The following is a 17654-nucleotide window of genomic DNA, read 5'->3' as shown; positions in this document are numbered from 1 at the left end:
CCCTACCACTTCTGCACTCCAGCAGCATTCCTCAACCCTATACCCTTCAATTACGTTTCCCCACGTCATCCACTCTTCGTGACATGGCCTTCCACGATTCATCCATGACAGCTCAGCTTTCCAGGCTCTCTCATAAGCCCACTCCTCCTGGGATACTGGTAGCAAATGAAACAAAACACAGAACGTGTCTACATACCTCTGTGACTTCCCTTCCGCAAAATCATCTCACTGCTGTTCTTCAAGCTCCTCACAGGGCAGGAACTGCTCTTTTTATAGATGTGAAGCTTCCCTTAGCATTCTTTGTGAGTTACGGAGAACAAAAAAGAATAAACAACGTGAACCCAAATTGCAGCCTCCTACCAACCCAAGCTTTAGGGGAAAAACAAACGAATAGTAGAAACATAGAAGAAAATATGGACAAATAGAGCAGGTGTGTGGGACCACGTAAAGGTGCAATGCAGTAGGAAACGGCGACCCAGGGCATCACTGCTCACGATGTGAGAGATTTATGCATGGGGAGATCGTCTTCATTTTTACCTCTTTGCCCTGCAGTGAGTCCAGTCCACGAAGGACAAGAACGCCGTGGCTTACTTCAACAGCCCTAAAGAGGGTCACTCAGAGCCGAGCACGGGGCGGCACCAGAAAACCCAACGCCTCCCGAAGGGGATCATCAGTGCCGCCATCGCCCCGCTGAAAGAGGGCGGTTCTCGGGACGTGAGTGGAGGGTGAGGGCGCTCTTCCTCCAGCCAGGGGTACCGGAGCAGGGAGCCCTATCCCGACACCGGTAAGTACGTACACGACGTGGCGGCCGAAGAACCGCGGGGATCGGGGCGGCGCCGGCGAGAGCGGGGGACAGCGCCCTCGGGGCGAGGCCGGCGCTAGGACCCGGAGAGCGACGGCCGGGCGGGAGCAACGCGCCTGCGCGGCGCTGTCCGGGGAGCGGGCGGGCTGCACCGAGCCGCCCGGCAGCGGCGGCGGCGGCAGCGGGAGGAGCAGCGGCAGCGGCGGCGCCGCGGGTCCCCGCCGCCCGCACTGACAGCGCGCTCGACCCGGCCCGGCCGCAGGGTCGGAGGCGGCGCGGCGGGAGGGCGGTGCGCGGCGCTGTCCTTTCAGCACCGGCGGGCGCCCCCCGCCCCGCACGGCCGGGAAGGGCGCGGGCACAGCCCCGCCGTATCCCCCACCCCCGCCTCCTGCCCAGCGCCCCGCAGCCCCGCGCCCGGAGCACCTGTGGGCAGCGCCAGGGCTGCGATTTTTCTCCCTTTTTTTAAAAAAATAATTCCCTTTTTTCTTTTTTTTTTCTTTTTTTTTTTTTTTTTTTTTTGTGCTTTTGGCCACGGCCAACCAGGGAAGGGCCCTCCCCCTCCGGCACGTCCCTGCGCCCCGGCACCGCAGCGCCCGCGCTCCCGGAGCATGGCCCCCCCTGCCCCTGCCCCTCCGCCGCGGCTGCAGCTACGACAGCCCCCGAGTGTCTGACTTCAGACGAAGGCGGTGCAGCGCCGGGAGCCACGGGCACCGGCTTCACCCCGGAGCGGCCCCCGGGGAGCAGACCTGGCCAGGGCCCCTCGCCCCCGCGGGCCTGGATCGGGGCTCGGGTTAGGCACTGACTGCCACCGAGCAGCCGTCCCCTTACGGGCTTGCTGCCTGCCGTGCTTGCTTGGATGAGTCTGCGACATGCCTAATAAGAGACGAGATGGGCCAGGGCGACGAGAGCGACCGCATTGTGATCAACGTGGGAGGGACTAGGCACCAGACTTACCGCAGCACCCTACGCACCCTGCCCGGCACTCGGCTGGCCTGGATCGCTGAACCCGATGCCCACAGCCACTTTGACTATGACCCCCGCACGGATGAGTTTTTCTTTGACCGGCACCCAGGCGTCTTTGCCCACATCCTAAATTACTACCGCACTGGCAAGCTGCACTGCCCTGCGGACGTGTGCGGGCCCCTGTATGAGGAGGAGCTGGCCTTCTGGGGCATCGATGAGACCGATGTGGAGCCCTGCTGTTGGATGACCTACCGGCAGCACCGCGACGCCGAAGAGGCTCTGGACAGCTTTGGTGGGGCGCCCCTGGATAGCAGTGCCGAGGACGGAGACATAGATGGCACCGGAGACTCTGGTGATGGTGAAGAGGAGCTGGAGATGACAAAACGCCTAGCACTTAGTGACTCCCCAGATGGCAGGTCTGGGGGCTTCTGGAGACGGTGGCAGCCCCGCATCTGGGCACTCTTTGAGGATCCCTACTCCTCCAGATATGCAAGGGTAAGCTATGCAATCAGCACCCTCATCAAAACACTCAAACCTCCCTTCAGTCCCACTTCCTCCCAGCATCATCAGGGTTATCTCCACTGTCAGAGCAGAGCAGCCATCCATGTGTGTGGCCATACAAAAATCGCACACGGGCTATGGGGACATAACCCACACTCTCAAGCAGGCCCCGTGCATGGGGCATGAGCTCGTGTACTCCTATGTGTGATACCAGAAACCCTGATTTTCTAACAGGTTCCTAAAACCCCACCAGCCTGGGGCAGGGTCCCATTCACAGACCAGAAAGATCTCCATTACACCAGGTAATTTCCCTCCATGCACAGATTTTTACAGTCAGTCACCCCCCAGTAGAGAGACACCTTATCCAGCCCTCTTACGAGCTAACGGCTCTCTCCCGTTTACGAGATGGAGAAAGGATCCCAGGAGCAGGCAGTCCCTGGGAGACCAGGGGATTTGAAGAGTTTCTCAGCCTGGACTGGAAAGGGGGTCTGTTCCTTCTCATTTCACATATGTCCCATGTTAAATATTTATGACCATGCTTCTCTGAGAATGGGTAATTCAGTTCCTCACCTCCTCCCTGTCTTTTCCCTGGTGGGAAATGCAGTGTATTAATCAGAGGAGAGGGTTCATTCATGTAGAAGGGACACTGTGTTTTACACATTTCTTGCCTGGCTACTGAAGGACAACTCCTCCCCTCCTGGTGCCTGCAGTTGTTTTGGAAAGGGAATGCACACTGGTGCAGTTCACAGCGTAGCTGTGGATAAAGATGGTCTTAAAACAGTCACCTGACTCCTCTAAGTAGTTACCTTTCATGCTATTACATATGAGGATAATTACATTAATTAGGGCCTAATTCTGCTCCTGAAGTCAAAAGTAAAGAAAACATTTACTTCAGGAGCAGCAGCAGGATTAACCCCCAAGATACCCATATTGATAAGCAGAAAAATAGATGAAGGACAGTGCCTTTGCAAAGAAATTGGTTTGGGGAGGTTTTACTCCTCTCTCAAACGTACCTTAGTGAGAGCATAATTGCTGCCAGCCCTCGGTAGGGACGAGCGATGCTTTGGTGTGGGAGGATGATGGGAGTTCCTGAGGAAGATCAAAGAAGTGAGATCAGATTAGGGAGCAAATTGGATGGATGGAAGAAAGAGAGGTGGAAATGCAGGGACAGGGGAGCTGCTTGTGTATGAATGGGTGGTGGAACAGCAGCTGCTGGAGACTTTCGGTCTGAGCAGAGATCTCCAGCAGGGAGCCACCAGGTCTGCAGACTGAATGAATGGGGAAAGCTGGAGCTGAGCCTGGAGTTACATCTTGGTGCATTTCTAAAGATTCTTGTCTGCATACCCTTTGGAGATTTCCTCCCTGAACAAAGAAGTTAATATTTTAAATGAATTCCTTTAAACAGCATGGAGGATAAAGGAATAATAAAATATTTACCATGAGATGAAAGGATGATGCTGTTGACTTGTAGCTTTCAAATCCCTGATTTCTGCCAAGGGAACATGGAAACGGAGAGGGAAAGCTGGAGGGTATCCTTCAAAGGGCTTGCTTAGCTTCCTTTAATCAAGCCTGATATTAGCAGGCGTTGGTTTCAATAGCAGATCTCTCTGGTGCCCAGGAATCTGTTTGTAAAACACACTTCAAGTCAAGGCAGTGTGCTTGTCCAAGATTTTGTGGAATGGTCCAAAAGGCAAATGGATAATGCTGTCCCAATGAAAAGGATACAAATAGAGGCTAAAACACCCTTTTGCTTGGAAGCATGATATTTTAGGTCAGAGGAAAAAAATCTATAACCAATATTAAGAGTCTTTGTGATGTATAAGCTGGAATTTTAGGAGGATATAATTTTCTAATTCTCTATGGGTATTTTCATTTAGGAATAGGCATTTTATAAAGTGATTTTGGTTTGGGTTGTGGTTTTTGTTTGGGTTTTTTTCAGTAGATATTATACCAATTTATTCACAATTACATGTGCATAGCTGGTAGAATTCAACCCCCGATTTAGCTCTTCTTTCCTTAAAGAATTGTTATACTAGAGAAATACAAATTCTGGGCAAAATTAAAGCATATACTGAATATTTCATGGGTTAAATATGGTTCTTTAACTTGTATCTATGGAGATGTAGGCCATATGCATTAATATTTTGCATGAAGGAAGATGGCTTTCATCATCAACACATGCACACACTGTCCATTAAGAAGACATTATAAGACACTTAACATCTTCTAATAAAAGCCATATATTATGGTTATGGATGTAAAAAGAGATGAGAGTTTGATTTATGCTCCTGTAACCTAACACAGACATTGCAAAAAGACCTCAAACTCACAATAGCTAATTTACAGTAAAATAATTGATACCATCGTTAACAAGTGAATGGTATATTAAAGCAATCATTAGTAGAGTCAGGCAACAAATCCACTGTTGCCTCACTTTTAATTGTGTACGCTACTTTCAATTACAAACTATTTCAGTCATGCCAAAATTTAAATTCATATTGCCATTTTGTCAAAAAAAAATGCATCACAAAAATTTGTCATCCTAATTGGATCTGAGACTGCTACTAATGGTGATTATTACATACATGTTTGGTGTTTACATATGGCACCAAAACGATGTCAAAATAACATCTTAATATAAGCATCGGTTTACATAACCCTTATACTGTTACACTTGGCAAGTAAAAGGAATACAGTACATGAAGATTAAGATTAAATGAAAACCCACATATCTGAATAAAGCAAGATTTCCCTGGACTATATCTGGTACACTAATTCAGTCCATGTTAGGAACTGTCTATGGAAAGCTCAGCATTTACTCAAATCTAGCCATTCTTGGAGCATTTTGATGGACACTGCTTACAAATACAAGTACCTTTGACTGGTTTGCTTCGCCATCATCTAACTCATACTAAATTACATCTGTTCGCATTGTAGACAGCCAGGAGAGACTGGAAGAACATTTGTGTATGTCAGGCAAAATCAGCTAACTCTGCAAATTTTGTCTATTTCTAAACTTACTTGGACAAAGCATAAGCTCCCAGTCACTAATCGTTTGTCTTCAGGTGCAACATAGTCAACAGCTTCCTGTTACAACAATAGTGGCTGAGTTTAATTAAATTCTAGTTTTCTAAACACTAATTTCTTAAATAAGGTAACTCTTTCTAAAAAGATTAACTATGTTAAAAGATTACATTGTCTTCTGAATCTGTAATAGAAAAAGGTAGCTTGTTTCAAATCACAGATACCTTAGACACCTACCTTAATAAGATAAATGGGTGTCGTGTTTCTCTAACTTAAAGAATCCACATTTGGGTGACAGAGACAAAGTCTGGTACCTGGAGGTCTGAACAGAGTAACAGAGAAGGTGATGGAAAAGATCAGATTTACAGTTATACTGAGTGCATATGCAGACAGACAGGCATCCAAGTAGATTTGCAAAAGCATCTGATCAGGCAGCTAAATATCACTGCATGTCAATGGATATTGTGCACCTGAATTGGTGAGACGTTTCTTTAAAGCTTATTAGAACTGTCTGTTTTGCAATGTCAGGCAACTTTGTAAATTTATTTTTCATAAATAGATGCAAAGGGGGAAATAGAGTCACACAGAAAACTACAAAGATACACTAAAACAGCATATCCAAGAGTTAGGTTGTAATAGAGTTCCTGCATTCTGCACTCATTAGACTTCACAGGCCCCACAGTACACAAACGTGTGAAAAATACTTTCTTAGCATCCTCTCTCCTTTATGTTTATGTCTGGTCATGCTGTTCTTACACCAGCGAAGCTCCCGCTGACTTCCTGGGGAGTTTGGCCTGCAGGTACCTAACATCTTTGCCCCCTTCCTTCTCCTCCTCCCCAGCAGGATAAGGCTGTGTTTGTGTTAACTCACAGTCATTGGGTTAGTCAGAGCTTGGGAACCAGGAGCTTTCAGCTGAGACTCTGAGCTACTGCTCATGTTCAAATTGGACAGTTAAGCTTCAGTAATGAACCCTCAGGAAAGCTTTTGTAGTCCTTCCAAATAAACAGTTTTACTGTTTTTAAAGTAAAAGCTGGTTGGGGTCTTACGGAAAGTCCTCAACAGCTTGACTTGCCATCCTGGCATACGCTATACAGCTCTGATCTGGAAGAGGAAAGGCTTATGGTGAGACTCACTCGCCCTTCCCTCATGTTGTCCCTTCACATCCTGCAGAAGGATCTGCTTTCCTCAGTGGGTGATTTTTGAAGGACAAGTTTCTGACACTGAGGAGGAGACAGGAAAAAGGATAGTGGGGGAGAGATGAGGAAAAAGGTATTCCCCAGGGATTTCTTGCAGCTTTCTTTTGTGCATTCCAGAGCATTTCAACCTTGCTGTGTTCATTTAAACTGAATTTTCTCTATATAAACTACATCCCATAGGTACAAGAAGGCTTATGAGATCCCTAGGTTGCTGAATAACCATACTGTCTCAAGGCTTAGAGGCTGGGGTGATTTCTGCTCATCCTTTACCCTGGCCCAGTACAGCTAAGCTCAGGAATTGGGGAAAGTATCAGGGAGTGGGAATAGATACTCATTACCCTTCAATAAGGGGAGCTTATTCTGCAGCTGTGCGATGCAGGACTTCACACAGGAGTGCTCCACGGACAGAGCTCTGGGGGCTCCCGCTGAGCACGAGCAGATAGTGAGAGGAAGGAGGAGAGCTGCCCCACACGCCTTCCCCTACCCACAGGCACCCCTCTCCCTGGGGGGAGGGATTTCATCAAAGGGGCCCCGATGGAGCTGCTCTCCCACCTTGGGCCTTTCTGCAAGGTCTCCCCTGCAGAGGCATATCTAATCCTGCACTGAAGCTGGCTGCAGTAATTCTCACCATATACTTTGACAATTAACGAGACAGCCTAATTTTAACTGCACGCTGCATTACAGCTCTGGAAAAATGAGAATCTTTTCCACATTAAATGAAGTTTCTCCTGCACTTGTAATATAATGGAATTACAGATAGACATCTGTTAACTACCATTCTGTCATCCATTATTAATATAGGTCCTAAAATTCCATTTTACTCCTATTTTCTCCCATCCAGGGACATGTTACTGCAAATCCTTATATAACCCATCAGTAAGCATGGTACAGGCTTTTCTGCATCCTGTCCAAAGAAGCCTTTGCAATGCCAGCTAGTAAGTGTTTGCTGCTCACACCAAGTCCCGTGTTCAGTCCCCACTGAAGGTGGGAGCAGGCACACTCACAAATAACTCCTGGGAATTGTCCCTCTGACTTCAGAAGTAATAAGTTTTACAGCCATCACCAAAGAAAAAAAAAAAAAAAAAGAGAGCAGCCATGCAGAATCATAACTTCATTGGTTTGAGCTGTTCAGAAACACTTAGGAAGATATGATGTCTGCCCAGAACATCTTACAATCTCTTTGCAGTCACAACCTCACAGGAAGATGAGAGGGATGATGTTACCCACCTGACAAATCTATGGCTGGCTAGTACAGACTTAGCAGTTTTAATTCAAGGAAGTTTTTTTTAATCCATTTCCCTATTTCCAATTTTATTTCTATTATTCTAAAACCTTAAAAAAGAACAGCATCTGTTGCCATTTAAATTTTTTTAATCTTACTTAATTTTAATGTTTCTAGGTTACAAAATTTACTTGATTTAGCCAAGGCTGTGATTGTATGGATCATACCATCATATGCATACACATATATATGCCTTCCTATCACTGCCACCTCCTACGATGCTGAGTGGGATTTCCAAATGAGGAAGGACTTCAAAATTAAACCATCCCAAAATACTTCTGAAAATGTAACCTTGGTGCCACTGAAATCGATATCACTGGTTTCAGTATGATATTTGGTCCCTTCCCTCTTTAATCCACCCCTATGTGCCTTCAATTATTTTCTTTGCCCTTCTCCTGACATTCGCTATTTTGGTTAGGAAAAAAAGGCAACAAAATACTGGTATTCTTTGTTGGTATATCATGAGAGAAAGGATAAAAAGATCCGTGGATCAATCATAATATTTCTATTTTAGAACTGCTCACAAAAATGTGATATATTAGACTATACCTAGGAAGTCTATTTTTCCATCTTGTTTTTCCTTCCACTGTGCAGTCTAGTATTCAATGGTATTCTTCTTTCTTATTTTTAAAAATACGTGACTGATCTGTGTATATTTATGGTAGTACTTTAGTAAAGTCTATACATATTGCCTTTCTTTTAACATAAGGAGAGATGTTAGCAAATCAGCAACAGAGCCTTACTGTTACTGAAATCCATTGCCAAAATTACCACACCAACTTCAGGGATAGAAATGAATTTTCCTGCAGTATGGTTCAGGATAACAAATAAATTGCAGCGTACTGCGTTTTTAATAGATACATTGCATATTTCCATTCCAAAGCACTGAAGCGCAATAGATCTTTGCAATTTATTAGGAACATACATATTCAAATATATATTTTCATAATCATTTAAAGACATAAGCATCTTTAGCACATTGCATCAAAACATTGAGCTCTAATACTGACAAAGCTCTTTGTGATCTTATGGGCATTTTTTGCTGCAAAGGACTATACAATAACATCCCCATTCAAGCCACATGACTTCAATTAATGTTCAACCAAATCATATCCAAGCGCTGTATTTCATAATAAAAAGGGCAAGCAGGGGTATTCAGCTTGAAAAATTGGGCTCTAATTGATAATCAAGCACGTAATTCTTTCCCTTGCAAATACAGATGGCAAAAATGAGCTTCCACTTTGTATGCGCTTGTTTTTATGAAATTTCAGTGCATTCTTGGGGGGATAAGACTAATAAGAACAGCCATTTTGAGATCTTTGCAATTGTATTACGATTAGCTTCTCAGTTACTATACACTGAATTTGATCTGAGGAAAGAACAGTAAAGGAAGGCTGACTTGGCTTTCTCTACTGAATATTGCATTACATAAATATGTGATTCACTCCAAATGGTACACAGGAGTGTTAGGATCGGATGAAATCAGAGAAATCTATGAATCTATGGAGAACCACCCCCTCCCCCTGGAATATAAACCGAATGCTGTCATTTCTAGAATAATTTTTACATCTCTCTCCTGTGCTCAGTAAGGACCCAGATTTTGCTATCTTCACTCCTACTCTTGTAGTGATAGTTTACTCCAGAAACATCCCTCTTTCCTTTGGGCTGAGAACAAGGTACTACCCAGCACGGGTAAAGGTGAAAGGACCAGGACCTAACTGATTTTCATTTCTTTCAGAGATGATTTATAAGATATAATAATAAATCATGCTATAAAAATTACGAATAAATCTCAGTCCAAGGCTTTTTGCAGTGATTGCTTATGATGTAAGACCCTTTAATGACAGTAAGTTAAAATTGCATTGTAATGGCCCTTTGTAAATGCAATAAATCTCCGATTTCAGTGCACTGCAGACAGCCAGCGATGTGTGTGCTGCACACGAGCTACCAACACAGGCACATGCAGCTGGCACACACTTACGTAATTATGTTGATACTTCAGAAGCAGCAGTAAATCTTAACCCTGCTAGATTTACTTTGAGAAAATGTTCGGTCAAGACCATTGTGGTGGCATGACCACATGAAACGGTTTAAATATCCTACTGGCTTTTACTTGAAAATCTGAGAAAGAATATCCCTTTTAAGAAGCAGTAAGATGGATTATTTGCTTTTAAGTAACAGAGGCAAAACCTATTCCTACCAAGTCTTATAATTTCCCAGAGACAAATATGAGTTAAACCAGGCATTTTGGTCTGCACAACTAAGCTGAATCTATCTACTTTCCTGAATTTCCTGCATCATCTACTCAGCATTCATAAAAAAATTAAAAATGTGCGCAGAAATACACCAATAGAATAATAGCTCCTTGTTTCAACTGCAGGAGAATCCCTATTCCTGCCCACTTTTTCTCTCCAAAACCACATTTAAAACATCACCTGCATTTCCCTATTCAAATACAGAAAGATCTGGTCAGTTCAGGTCACTTATTATTTGACATGCATCAGAAGTGCAGGTTTCACTCTGAAAATTCATTCCAATAACCCTGTTCTGTTTTTCAATTTGGATTCTTGCAGTCTTCATTATGCCAGATCAATTGACAGTTATAGATGGTAGAGGCCCGTTTTGTGATTTACCCAGTTATTAATTAAATGAAAACCTTCAATCAGAATGCTTCTAATTTGACAACAGACTTCAAAAAAAATGAATAGGGAGAAAGCCCTAAAAATGCCGAGCACCTACAACCTCCAGCGGGAGGGAGGTCGTGTCTTATAGCAGAAAAGGACACGGGCAAGGAGTTAAGAGACCGTCAGTAAAATCCCACCCCACCTCACAGAGCCACTGCCACAGCTACCACTGATTTTAGTGGGATCCAGCCAGAGACCCAAGCAGACCTATTTCAGGCAAAAATTTTCAGGACAAGGACAATTGTGTAATTGCCACAATACTCAATGCAAAAGGGCTTGCCTTCACAGCAGCCTCTGATCTGTACTCTAAAAACAAGACAACATGCTATCAACCACATCGTGCTGTTCCTGTTTCTTTTTTTAGCATGGATCTCCCCATTGCTTACAGTGTGGAGTTTTGCAAGAAATCTAGTGACAGTACGTCTTAGCACTTCTTGGGAACGTGTCCCGCATACTGCGGAACTGATTTTAACTCAGGCTTTTTCACTAAAGCACTTTGTAAGGACAAACTCAGAAGATGCTATGATAGCTTAACCAGTATCAGACTGAGTCAATTGCTTGGGGGTGTGTGTGTGTGTTTGGTTATCTTTTTTGGGGGCAGTAGCACATCAGCTTATATCTGAATTTTGCTTAAGCAATACTGAAATGTAGTGTTTAGCTGATAGGAGTTCAGTGTTTATCCTACCAAGACATCCCAAAGGTGCTAGTGATTTTATTAAAAGACCTAAAATAAATTTCAAAACTGTATAGATTACTTGAAATGTTAGTAATGTCTAAGCAGCAGGAAATCAATAGTGCAAAAGTGCATTCACTGTTCTAAAGAAAACATCTTTTGGACAACCTGCTTCACTAAGAGAAGCTCATTTTACTTTGTAAGCGTCAGCGACATGGACTAAAAGCAAATTAAAAGTTTGAAATTCAATAGCAATTTCTGTGCTGTGTTCAACTCCAAAACACAAATGTATCTTCACATATATACTACCATCAGCTACAGCAACCCCTAAAACTGCACATTTACTGTCCTCTAAGGATATCTTGGCTAGGACAGCAGGATAAACCTTCGTTCTGATTAGGTGACCTTTAACATTCATTCAGAACATTCCACACATCCACAGAAACATACACAGACCTATATGGTGTGAATTCACTAGAAAGGAAAAAAAAAAACCCAAACAAAACCCCACAAATCTAAAAAAAACCCCAAAACCTGAGATTTGGACAAATGATTGCAAGCAACTGAATTAATGCATCTTATTAAGGAAGCATTTGTTAGCAGATCTGACTAAAGTCATTATTTGTGCGCCCTCCTTGTTTGCATATGTTAGCTCTGAAGAATCCTCTCAGAGGTTTCAGCTAGCACCTACAGCATGCCAGTAGTACAAAGGCAGGCTGTATTCCTATAGCTCAGCAAATGAACATTTGCAATGGCAGAGTACACAGACAGCACATTATATTAGCTCATTAAGCCACGTTATTTGGGTGGGCTTCAGCTCGTCTCATTTTCTGTGATTTTTACTGTGTGTGGAATCATACAAGACATTTAATCTTAGTGCGTCATTTTCTAAATAGGAAAACAACTTTTCTCAGGTTACTTGCTTTGTATTTTTTTGGCTCTCCCTTCCTATGTGTTTATTGCAGTAACTAGCACAATAAAGTTATAATCTCTGTTGACACCTCCAAATGCTATTGACATAAAACCAGCAAGATAACAGTAAGCATCTCTGGGAAGAATTTGTGCTATACTCAGGTGCAGTGTTTCCCAAACCAAGCTGGATTGGAGCAGAAGATCACCCAAAGCTATGATTCTTCAAAAAGTGCGGTACATGTATGAGCTGTGCCAACCAGTGCAAAGACAGCAGGGGTGGACACCCACCATCTTTCCATCACTCCAATGCCATGGAAATCTAGCAGTCAGTTCCTACAGCTTCGCTTCTGAGGCCAGACTCATGAAAGGATGTAGCCATGTGAGTTCAAACTTACAGTTCACAAAACAGTAAACCTGCAGATGTAATTTTTTTAAAATGCATATTAAAATTTCCAGTCCCGTGTTCCTTCCCATGCCCGGAACTGCTTTAGTACTGTTGGCAACTGCCTTATATCAAAGCCTTGTTAATGCCCATAAATTTTCTTCCCTAAAAAGCACAGTCCTTTAAACGTACTTGCTGAATACACACATTGAATATAAGCTGTTTTCAAAAACACACTCAAATGAAAACAGGAGATGATAGTAGTGTGAAACAGTTCCCTGGATGCAATAATCCAGTGGCTACAGTTTTTTGCTTAGGATGTGAAATTTCAGATTTAATATCTTCCTCCACTTGCAGGATTTCAAATTTTCATCTGTTTCTGCTCAAGGGATGTCTCAACTTCATGCAGCTGCATAATCCAAGCAGTTAGTGAAGCTGATCCAGTTTGGATGGCATGAGGAATTCACAAACCAATATACCGGATATGTGGCAAAGCAGCATTTCCCAATACTGTGGAACTAAAAAGCTGTTCCCTTGTGGTAATTTTGGGCTACTGAATTCAGCAAGATTAATAGCAGAAAACATATATATGTAGAGATGTTGTTAGAGACAGCGTAACTTTAGCGTGTGACAATGCTAGCTTTTTATTTTCAATTACTAGTTCGAAGCCTGTTCCTGTTAGGAAATAACTGTATGTCGTTGTCATGCAGTTGACTCCAGGTTGGGCCACATGCAATGATTTAGTGATCTCTCTGCAGCCCCTCTGGAGAAGGACTGTACAAAATGCACAATAAAAGTATGAGATGATACGCAGAAGTAGAGAAAATTTTTTCACCCCAGAATGTAAGCGGTTCTGCCACGCTGGAAAGTGAGCTCCCAAGTCAGTGTAAGGACACATCACATAACTTGTTTCGAAAAGACCTACGTTTCCCAGGGCTATCAATCTGTCACCTTTCAGTCATGCCATGAAATACAAGCATTCTTAAAATCTTTGAAGGCTGCCTTTTCATCAATATTTTAACATAAACATTCTTTTAATTTAAATGGGAATCGATCACTTACATTCTATTACTTTTTAATATTTCAAAGTGCATTATCAACATTAAAGGAAAACAATCTAAATTAAACTATTGCCAGGATAAATTTAACTTGGAAAAGCACTAGAACAAGTCTTTGCAAGATTAGGGCCTTTTACAGCACGTATGCTTTAGCTCTGGCATTAACAACCAACACAGTGATCAATAAACATTCTAGCTATTACATTGACTGCCTTCATGATAAACATTGTACTAGTTCAAAATCTTAGCGGAAACTGTGAAGGGTATATTGTTAAATATCCCTCTCTACTGTAATTTACCTTATACAGGAGTCTTGCCAGGGGCTCTGTTGAAGCAGAGGCAGTTTTACCATCTGTTGGCAAATCTACTCCTGCTATAACAGAAACACAATTGTATTAGAATTTAGAAGTGACAAATATTGAAAAAAATGTTTTCTTTCATTGTTTAAATAGCTTTGCTGTGCGGTCTAAAGAATAAAACATTTGGACAATAAATAAGACATTTTAAAAACTGATTCAATTAAAAACAAGATATAGCAAAAGAATAATAATCAGTTGTTCTACATAACTACAACACAACAAAGAGGGATAAATAAGAAATCATGTTATATTCCACAGCCTTCGGGTTTAGATTTTAATTCAGACTAACACGTCCCATTTTTATATCCTGCAGAAGGAAAAAAAAAAATCAACTAAACTCCCCTTGAAATATGAATGGCATTGAAAATTTTAAAAATGTTACATCTATGCTATCTAATATAGGACCAGATTGTAGAGTACTCAGGAACTGAATCCTCCTATCCTTCTTTCCTTCTTAAGTGAGGACGTGCAGGGTAAAAACTCCAAAGAACACTACAGTTTAGCTTCACTTATGTGCAATGGACTAAAAATGAATACTTAATATTTATATGAATCATTGTCAGTGTCAAGTAAGATGAAGCTTATAAAAATAGAACCAAATCAGGGAATGAGTTTTAAGACTCAGTGGGTAAATGCCTCTTTACTTACGGTATTATTTATAGGTATTTTTCTAATCTATTCTGTCATCTTGTCTCTTAAATTATTAGAAAGGGAGAAAGGAGGGACTACAGCAAATATAGAAGAAACAGAAATCTTACTGGGAACTGTGGCAGGAATATGAACAAAAGCCAGGAAGGTTGGAGCTGTATTCCTAGGCCTCTTGTTCTCTGTATGTTCTACACCAAACCCATTCCAGCCTCTTTTGTAATTAAATTTGTACATTTTTTTTAACTATTCCCTTGCAACGAGAGGAATGGTGTTCTCAAGACTCTGTGTTTGGCATCCAAAAGGCCCACTACCACATCTGAAAACATGCTGAAAACAAGCTAATCACAAGCAGGTTTCAGACACTGGACTAACTCCTGTGTCAGTGGTCTTGCTAAGCCTTGGACATCCTCCAGTAGCAAAACTCCTCTTTAGGTATAAGTGTTGATCTCATGAGGAAGGTCATAACAGGAATTTCATAGCTCCTCTTGAAGTCAATGACAGCTGCAGATGGTCTCTTCAGTTGATCGCCAAAGGTTCTTAAGGTAGGCATTGAAAACTTTTTAAAATTTCAGTTGTGATAGATTTGTGCACCTATTTATCATCATCTGATAAGGATGCTGCCAGTACTAATATCTCCCTGCATCACGAAGGTCCTGTGGGTCTTAAGTATTTATGAAAATACTTTTAAAAACTTACACAAAAAGGACAAGATATAAACAAAGTATCCTTAGAATTTTAAACAAGCATTCAATATTGAAGTGCAAAATATGGCACTAATGACAATTAGGATGAAAGTCACCTTGTCAGAAAATTCAAAGGAAGGTGGAACATCCACAAAGCTTCTGCTGGGTTCTTGCAAATAGGGGAAAGTTATCTTTCATGTGTAGGAATCTGGGGAGGTCATCCTTATTTTCATTCTGCTAGGAGGTGCAGAACTCTGCTAAGAAGCAATTAAAGCCATTTGTTCCCTTATGCAGGGACTCACGTTACACAACCTCCATCAGACAGGAATTAAAACTGGGTAAAGCAGGCATCTACTCTGTCGCCTGGATCTACGTGGTTATGGAATACTGCACGGGGGGACTATGCATCCATAGGCTTTTGTTTTAATCATTCAAGTATCATTTTTATTAACACCAATATGAAGTACTTTTTCATACTCTCTTCATCCAGGTAGGACTTCAAAGTAGCTGTATGTCTGCTGAGAACACCACACACAACTGCTCTTTGTTTTTATGACATTTCTTGCAAACACAAGCTTTTCCTGCTCTTGACTTCAGCAGCAAGGTCTAATTTAACCCAGTGAGAAATTTAATCTAACCTCTTTTTACCCCGATTGTCCTCAATCTATTTTAGAAGATGTACATGTTTACAGGTGTGAGAACTACGGTAAATTTAAGCAGAGATCCTAGACATGAATGTTATGACAACAGGTCTTTTTTTGCCACAAAGAACAAAAAAAAAAAGTTTACTATGAGCTTGTACATGACTGTCCAGAGACAGCAGTAGTTTGGTCTAAAGATCTTCCTACAAGATCTGTAATATACGCAGATGGCAAAGGGCTCAGAAATACATTCAGAAAAAAACACACTGGACAATTTATGTGTGGAAACTACGTTCACAAGCCCTGTACCATGTTTATTGAGAGACTAGAAGCTGTATTTTGAGAGGAACATCAATAAAGATTTGGATACAAATGGAAAAAAAAATCTTCTCATTCACTACCTGCACTGAATATGGTACTAGCTGTAATCAAGAAAAATTTCAAGATGACATGAAGCTATCAAGCTGCATAATTCCTGCTAGAGCTCACTGCAAGTGCTCACTGCAGTCCTGCTATTAAAATGCCCACAGGCCACAAAAACACTCTTAAACCAACTCAGTAGCCCAAATTACGAATTCTTCTAGTTAACAGAACTCACCACAAGGCTTGCAGCTTAGGATAGAATACTTTTTTTTCTTAAAATACACTTGCCTTCATCAAAATGCTAAGTAGCCACTCGTGGTTTTAAATCTCCCATTATGCTGAGGCAGTGATTTTATTTTTTAAACACACACGTAGAGAGAGACGAGCCAAATTTTGTTGAATGTTTTCAAGGAAAAAAGGATCTCTTTTTTTCCAAATTGCTTTTATAATTTCCATTGAGTTATTTACAAATACACATCATCTGCTTGCAGTCCTTTAGCTTGTTTGAGGTGTGTTTTTTTGTCTGTTTTTAAATCAGTTGAGAATAAAAACAGGTTTCCACGTAGATCAGGAAAATACAGCTTTGCTCATGAATTTTTCTTCAAATGATTCTAAGCCTGGCTCTGTTTCTCTAGCCTTTTCTGGACATGAAACCATTCTTACTTTTAGAAGGATCAACAAGATCTTGTCCTTCTGATTGTTCCTCTTTCACCCAGAGGCTGTGGCACCAATCCTGGTTTTTAAACATTTCAATTGTTGTTGGATAACTGATCTCCTGCTCACAGAGCATGGGATGCTATGCAGTGGAGGAACTGCAGTCATCATCAGATATTAGAAGGACACTCTCTTGAAGCAGAACTACAGAAAATAGTGGTTCCAATATAAGCAATGAGAAGGAAAATGCCTGAAGTTGGATGTAGCAACAGTAAATAGGAGATGGGAGGAGGATTCAGAATCAGAAGAACAAATCACTGTGGGGAGAGGGAAGTCTCATCCTTTAATGTTCACTAGACATTGAAGAACAAATAGTGTTGGGACCCTGGAAAGGGAATGTAGGATGACAAATCACCAGCCTACTAGTAGAGAAACAAGACTGTCAAGAGCTTGAAATCTCAGACTGTAGCAACTTACAGCAAACCCTTTTCCAGCAAGGTGAGAACAACCTAATCAGAATAATTCAAATGAGTTAGCAGCACGCCAGGAGATTCTGCATGTGTTGCAAGCGAGAAAGCAGCCCTCACAAGAGCCTAGGAAGAAGGGAATTTGCAGTAATAGATTTTGTGGTCAAAAGAGCACGTTTTGGTGTTGCGAGCTTGCCAAAGAATGAAAAAAAGGGTTAGGCTCCACAGTGAAAAGCCTTGTGTATTACCACCAGTGCTAGCACTGGAGAAGCTTTTGCTGTAAGGATATTTGAGGATTTTGGATGGCGTGTTTGCATGCACTTTTTTTTTTTCTGTGGCCTGTGAAGGTCAAACACCTTGA

General features: G+C 42.1%; 1 protein-coding gene across 6 annotated transcripts in view; it reads left to right on the top strand.

The window, feature by feature from the left end:
* The first annotated feature begins 929 nt into the window (after nt 1-929).
* Nucleotides 930-17654, top strand: part of KCNC1 (potassium voltage-gated channel subfamily C member 1) — a 128356-nt gene continuing 111631 nt past the window's right edge. For all 6 annotated transcript variants that reach the window (XM_075755022.1, XM_075755025.1, XM_075755021.1 and 3 more), the window contains exon 1: nt 930-2260. In XM_075755022.1, the coding sequence (XP_075611137.1) occupies nt 1691-2260 (570 nt within the window). In that variant the 5' untranslated portion in view covers nt 930-1690. The remainder of the gene's footprint in view (nt 2261-17654) is intronic.

The sequence above is a fragment of the Balearica regulorum genome, chromosome 5 (genome assembly GCF_011004875.1).
Source record: "Balearica regulorum gibbericeps isolate bBalReg1 chromosome 5, bBalReg1.pri, whole genome shotgun sequence".
In the NCBI taxonomy this organism is placed as follows: domain Eukaryota; kingdom Metazoa; phylum Chordata; class Aves; order Gruiformes; family Gruidae; genus Balearica; species Balearica regulorum.
This window is presented reverse-complemented; position numbering and strand designations above follow the sequence as displayed.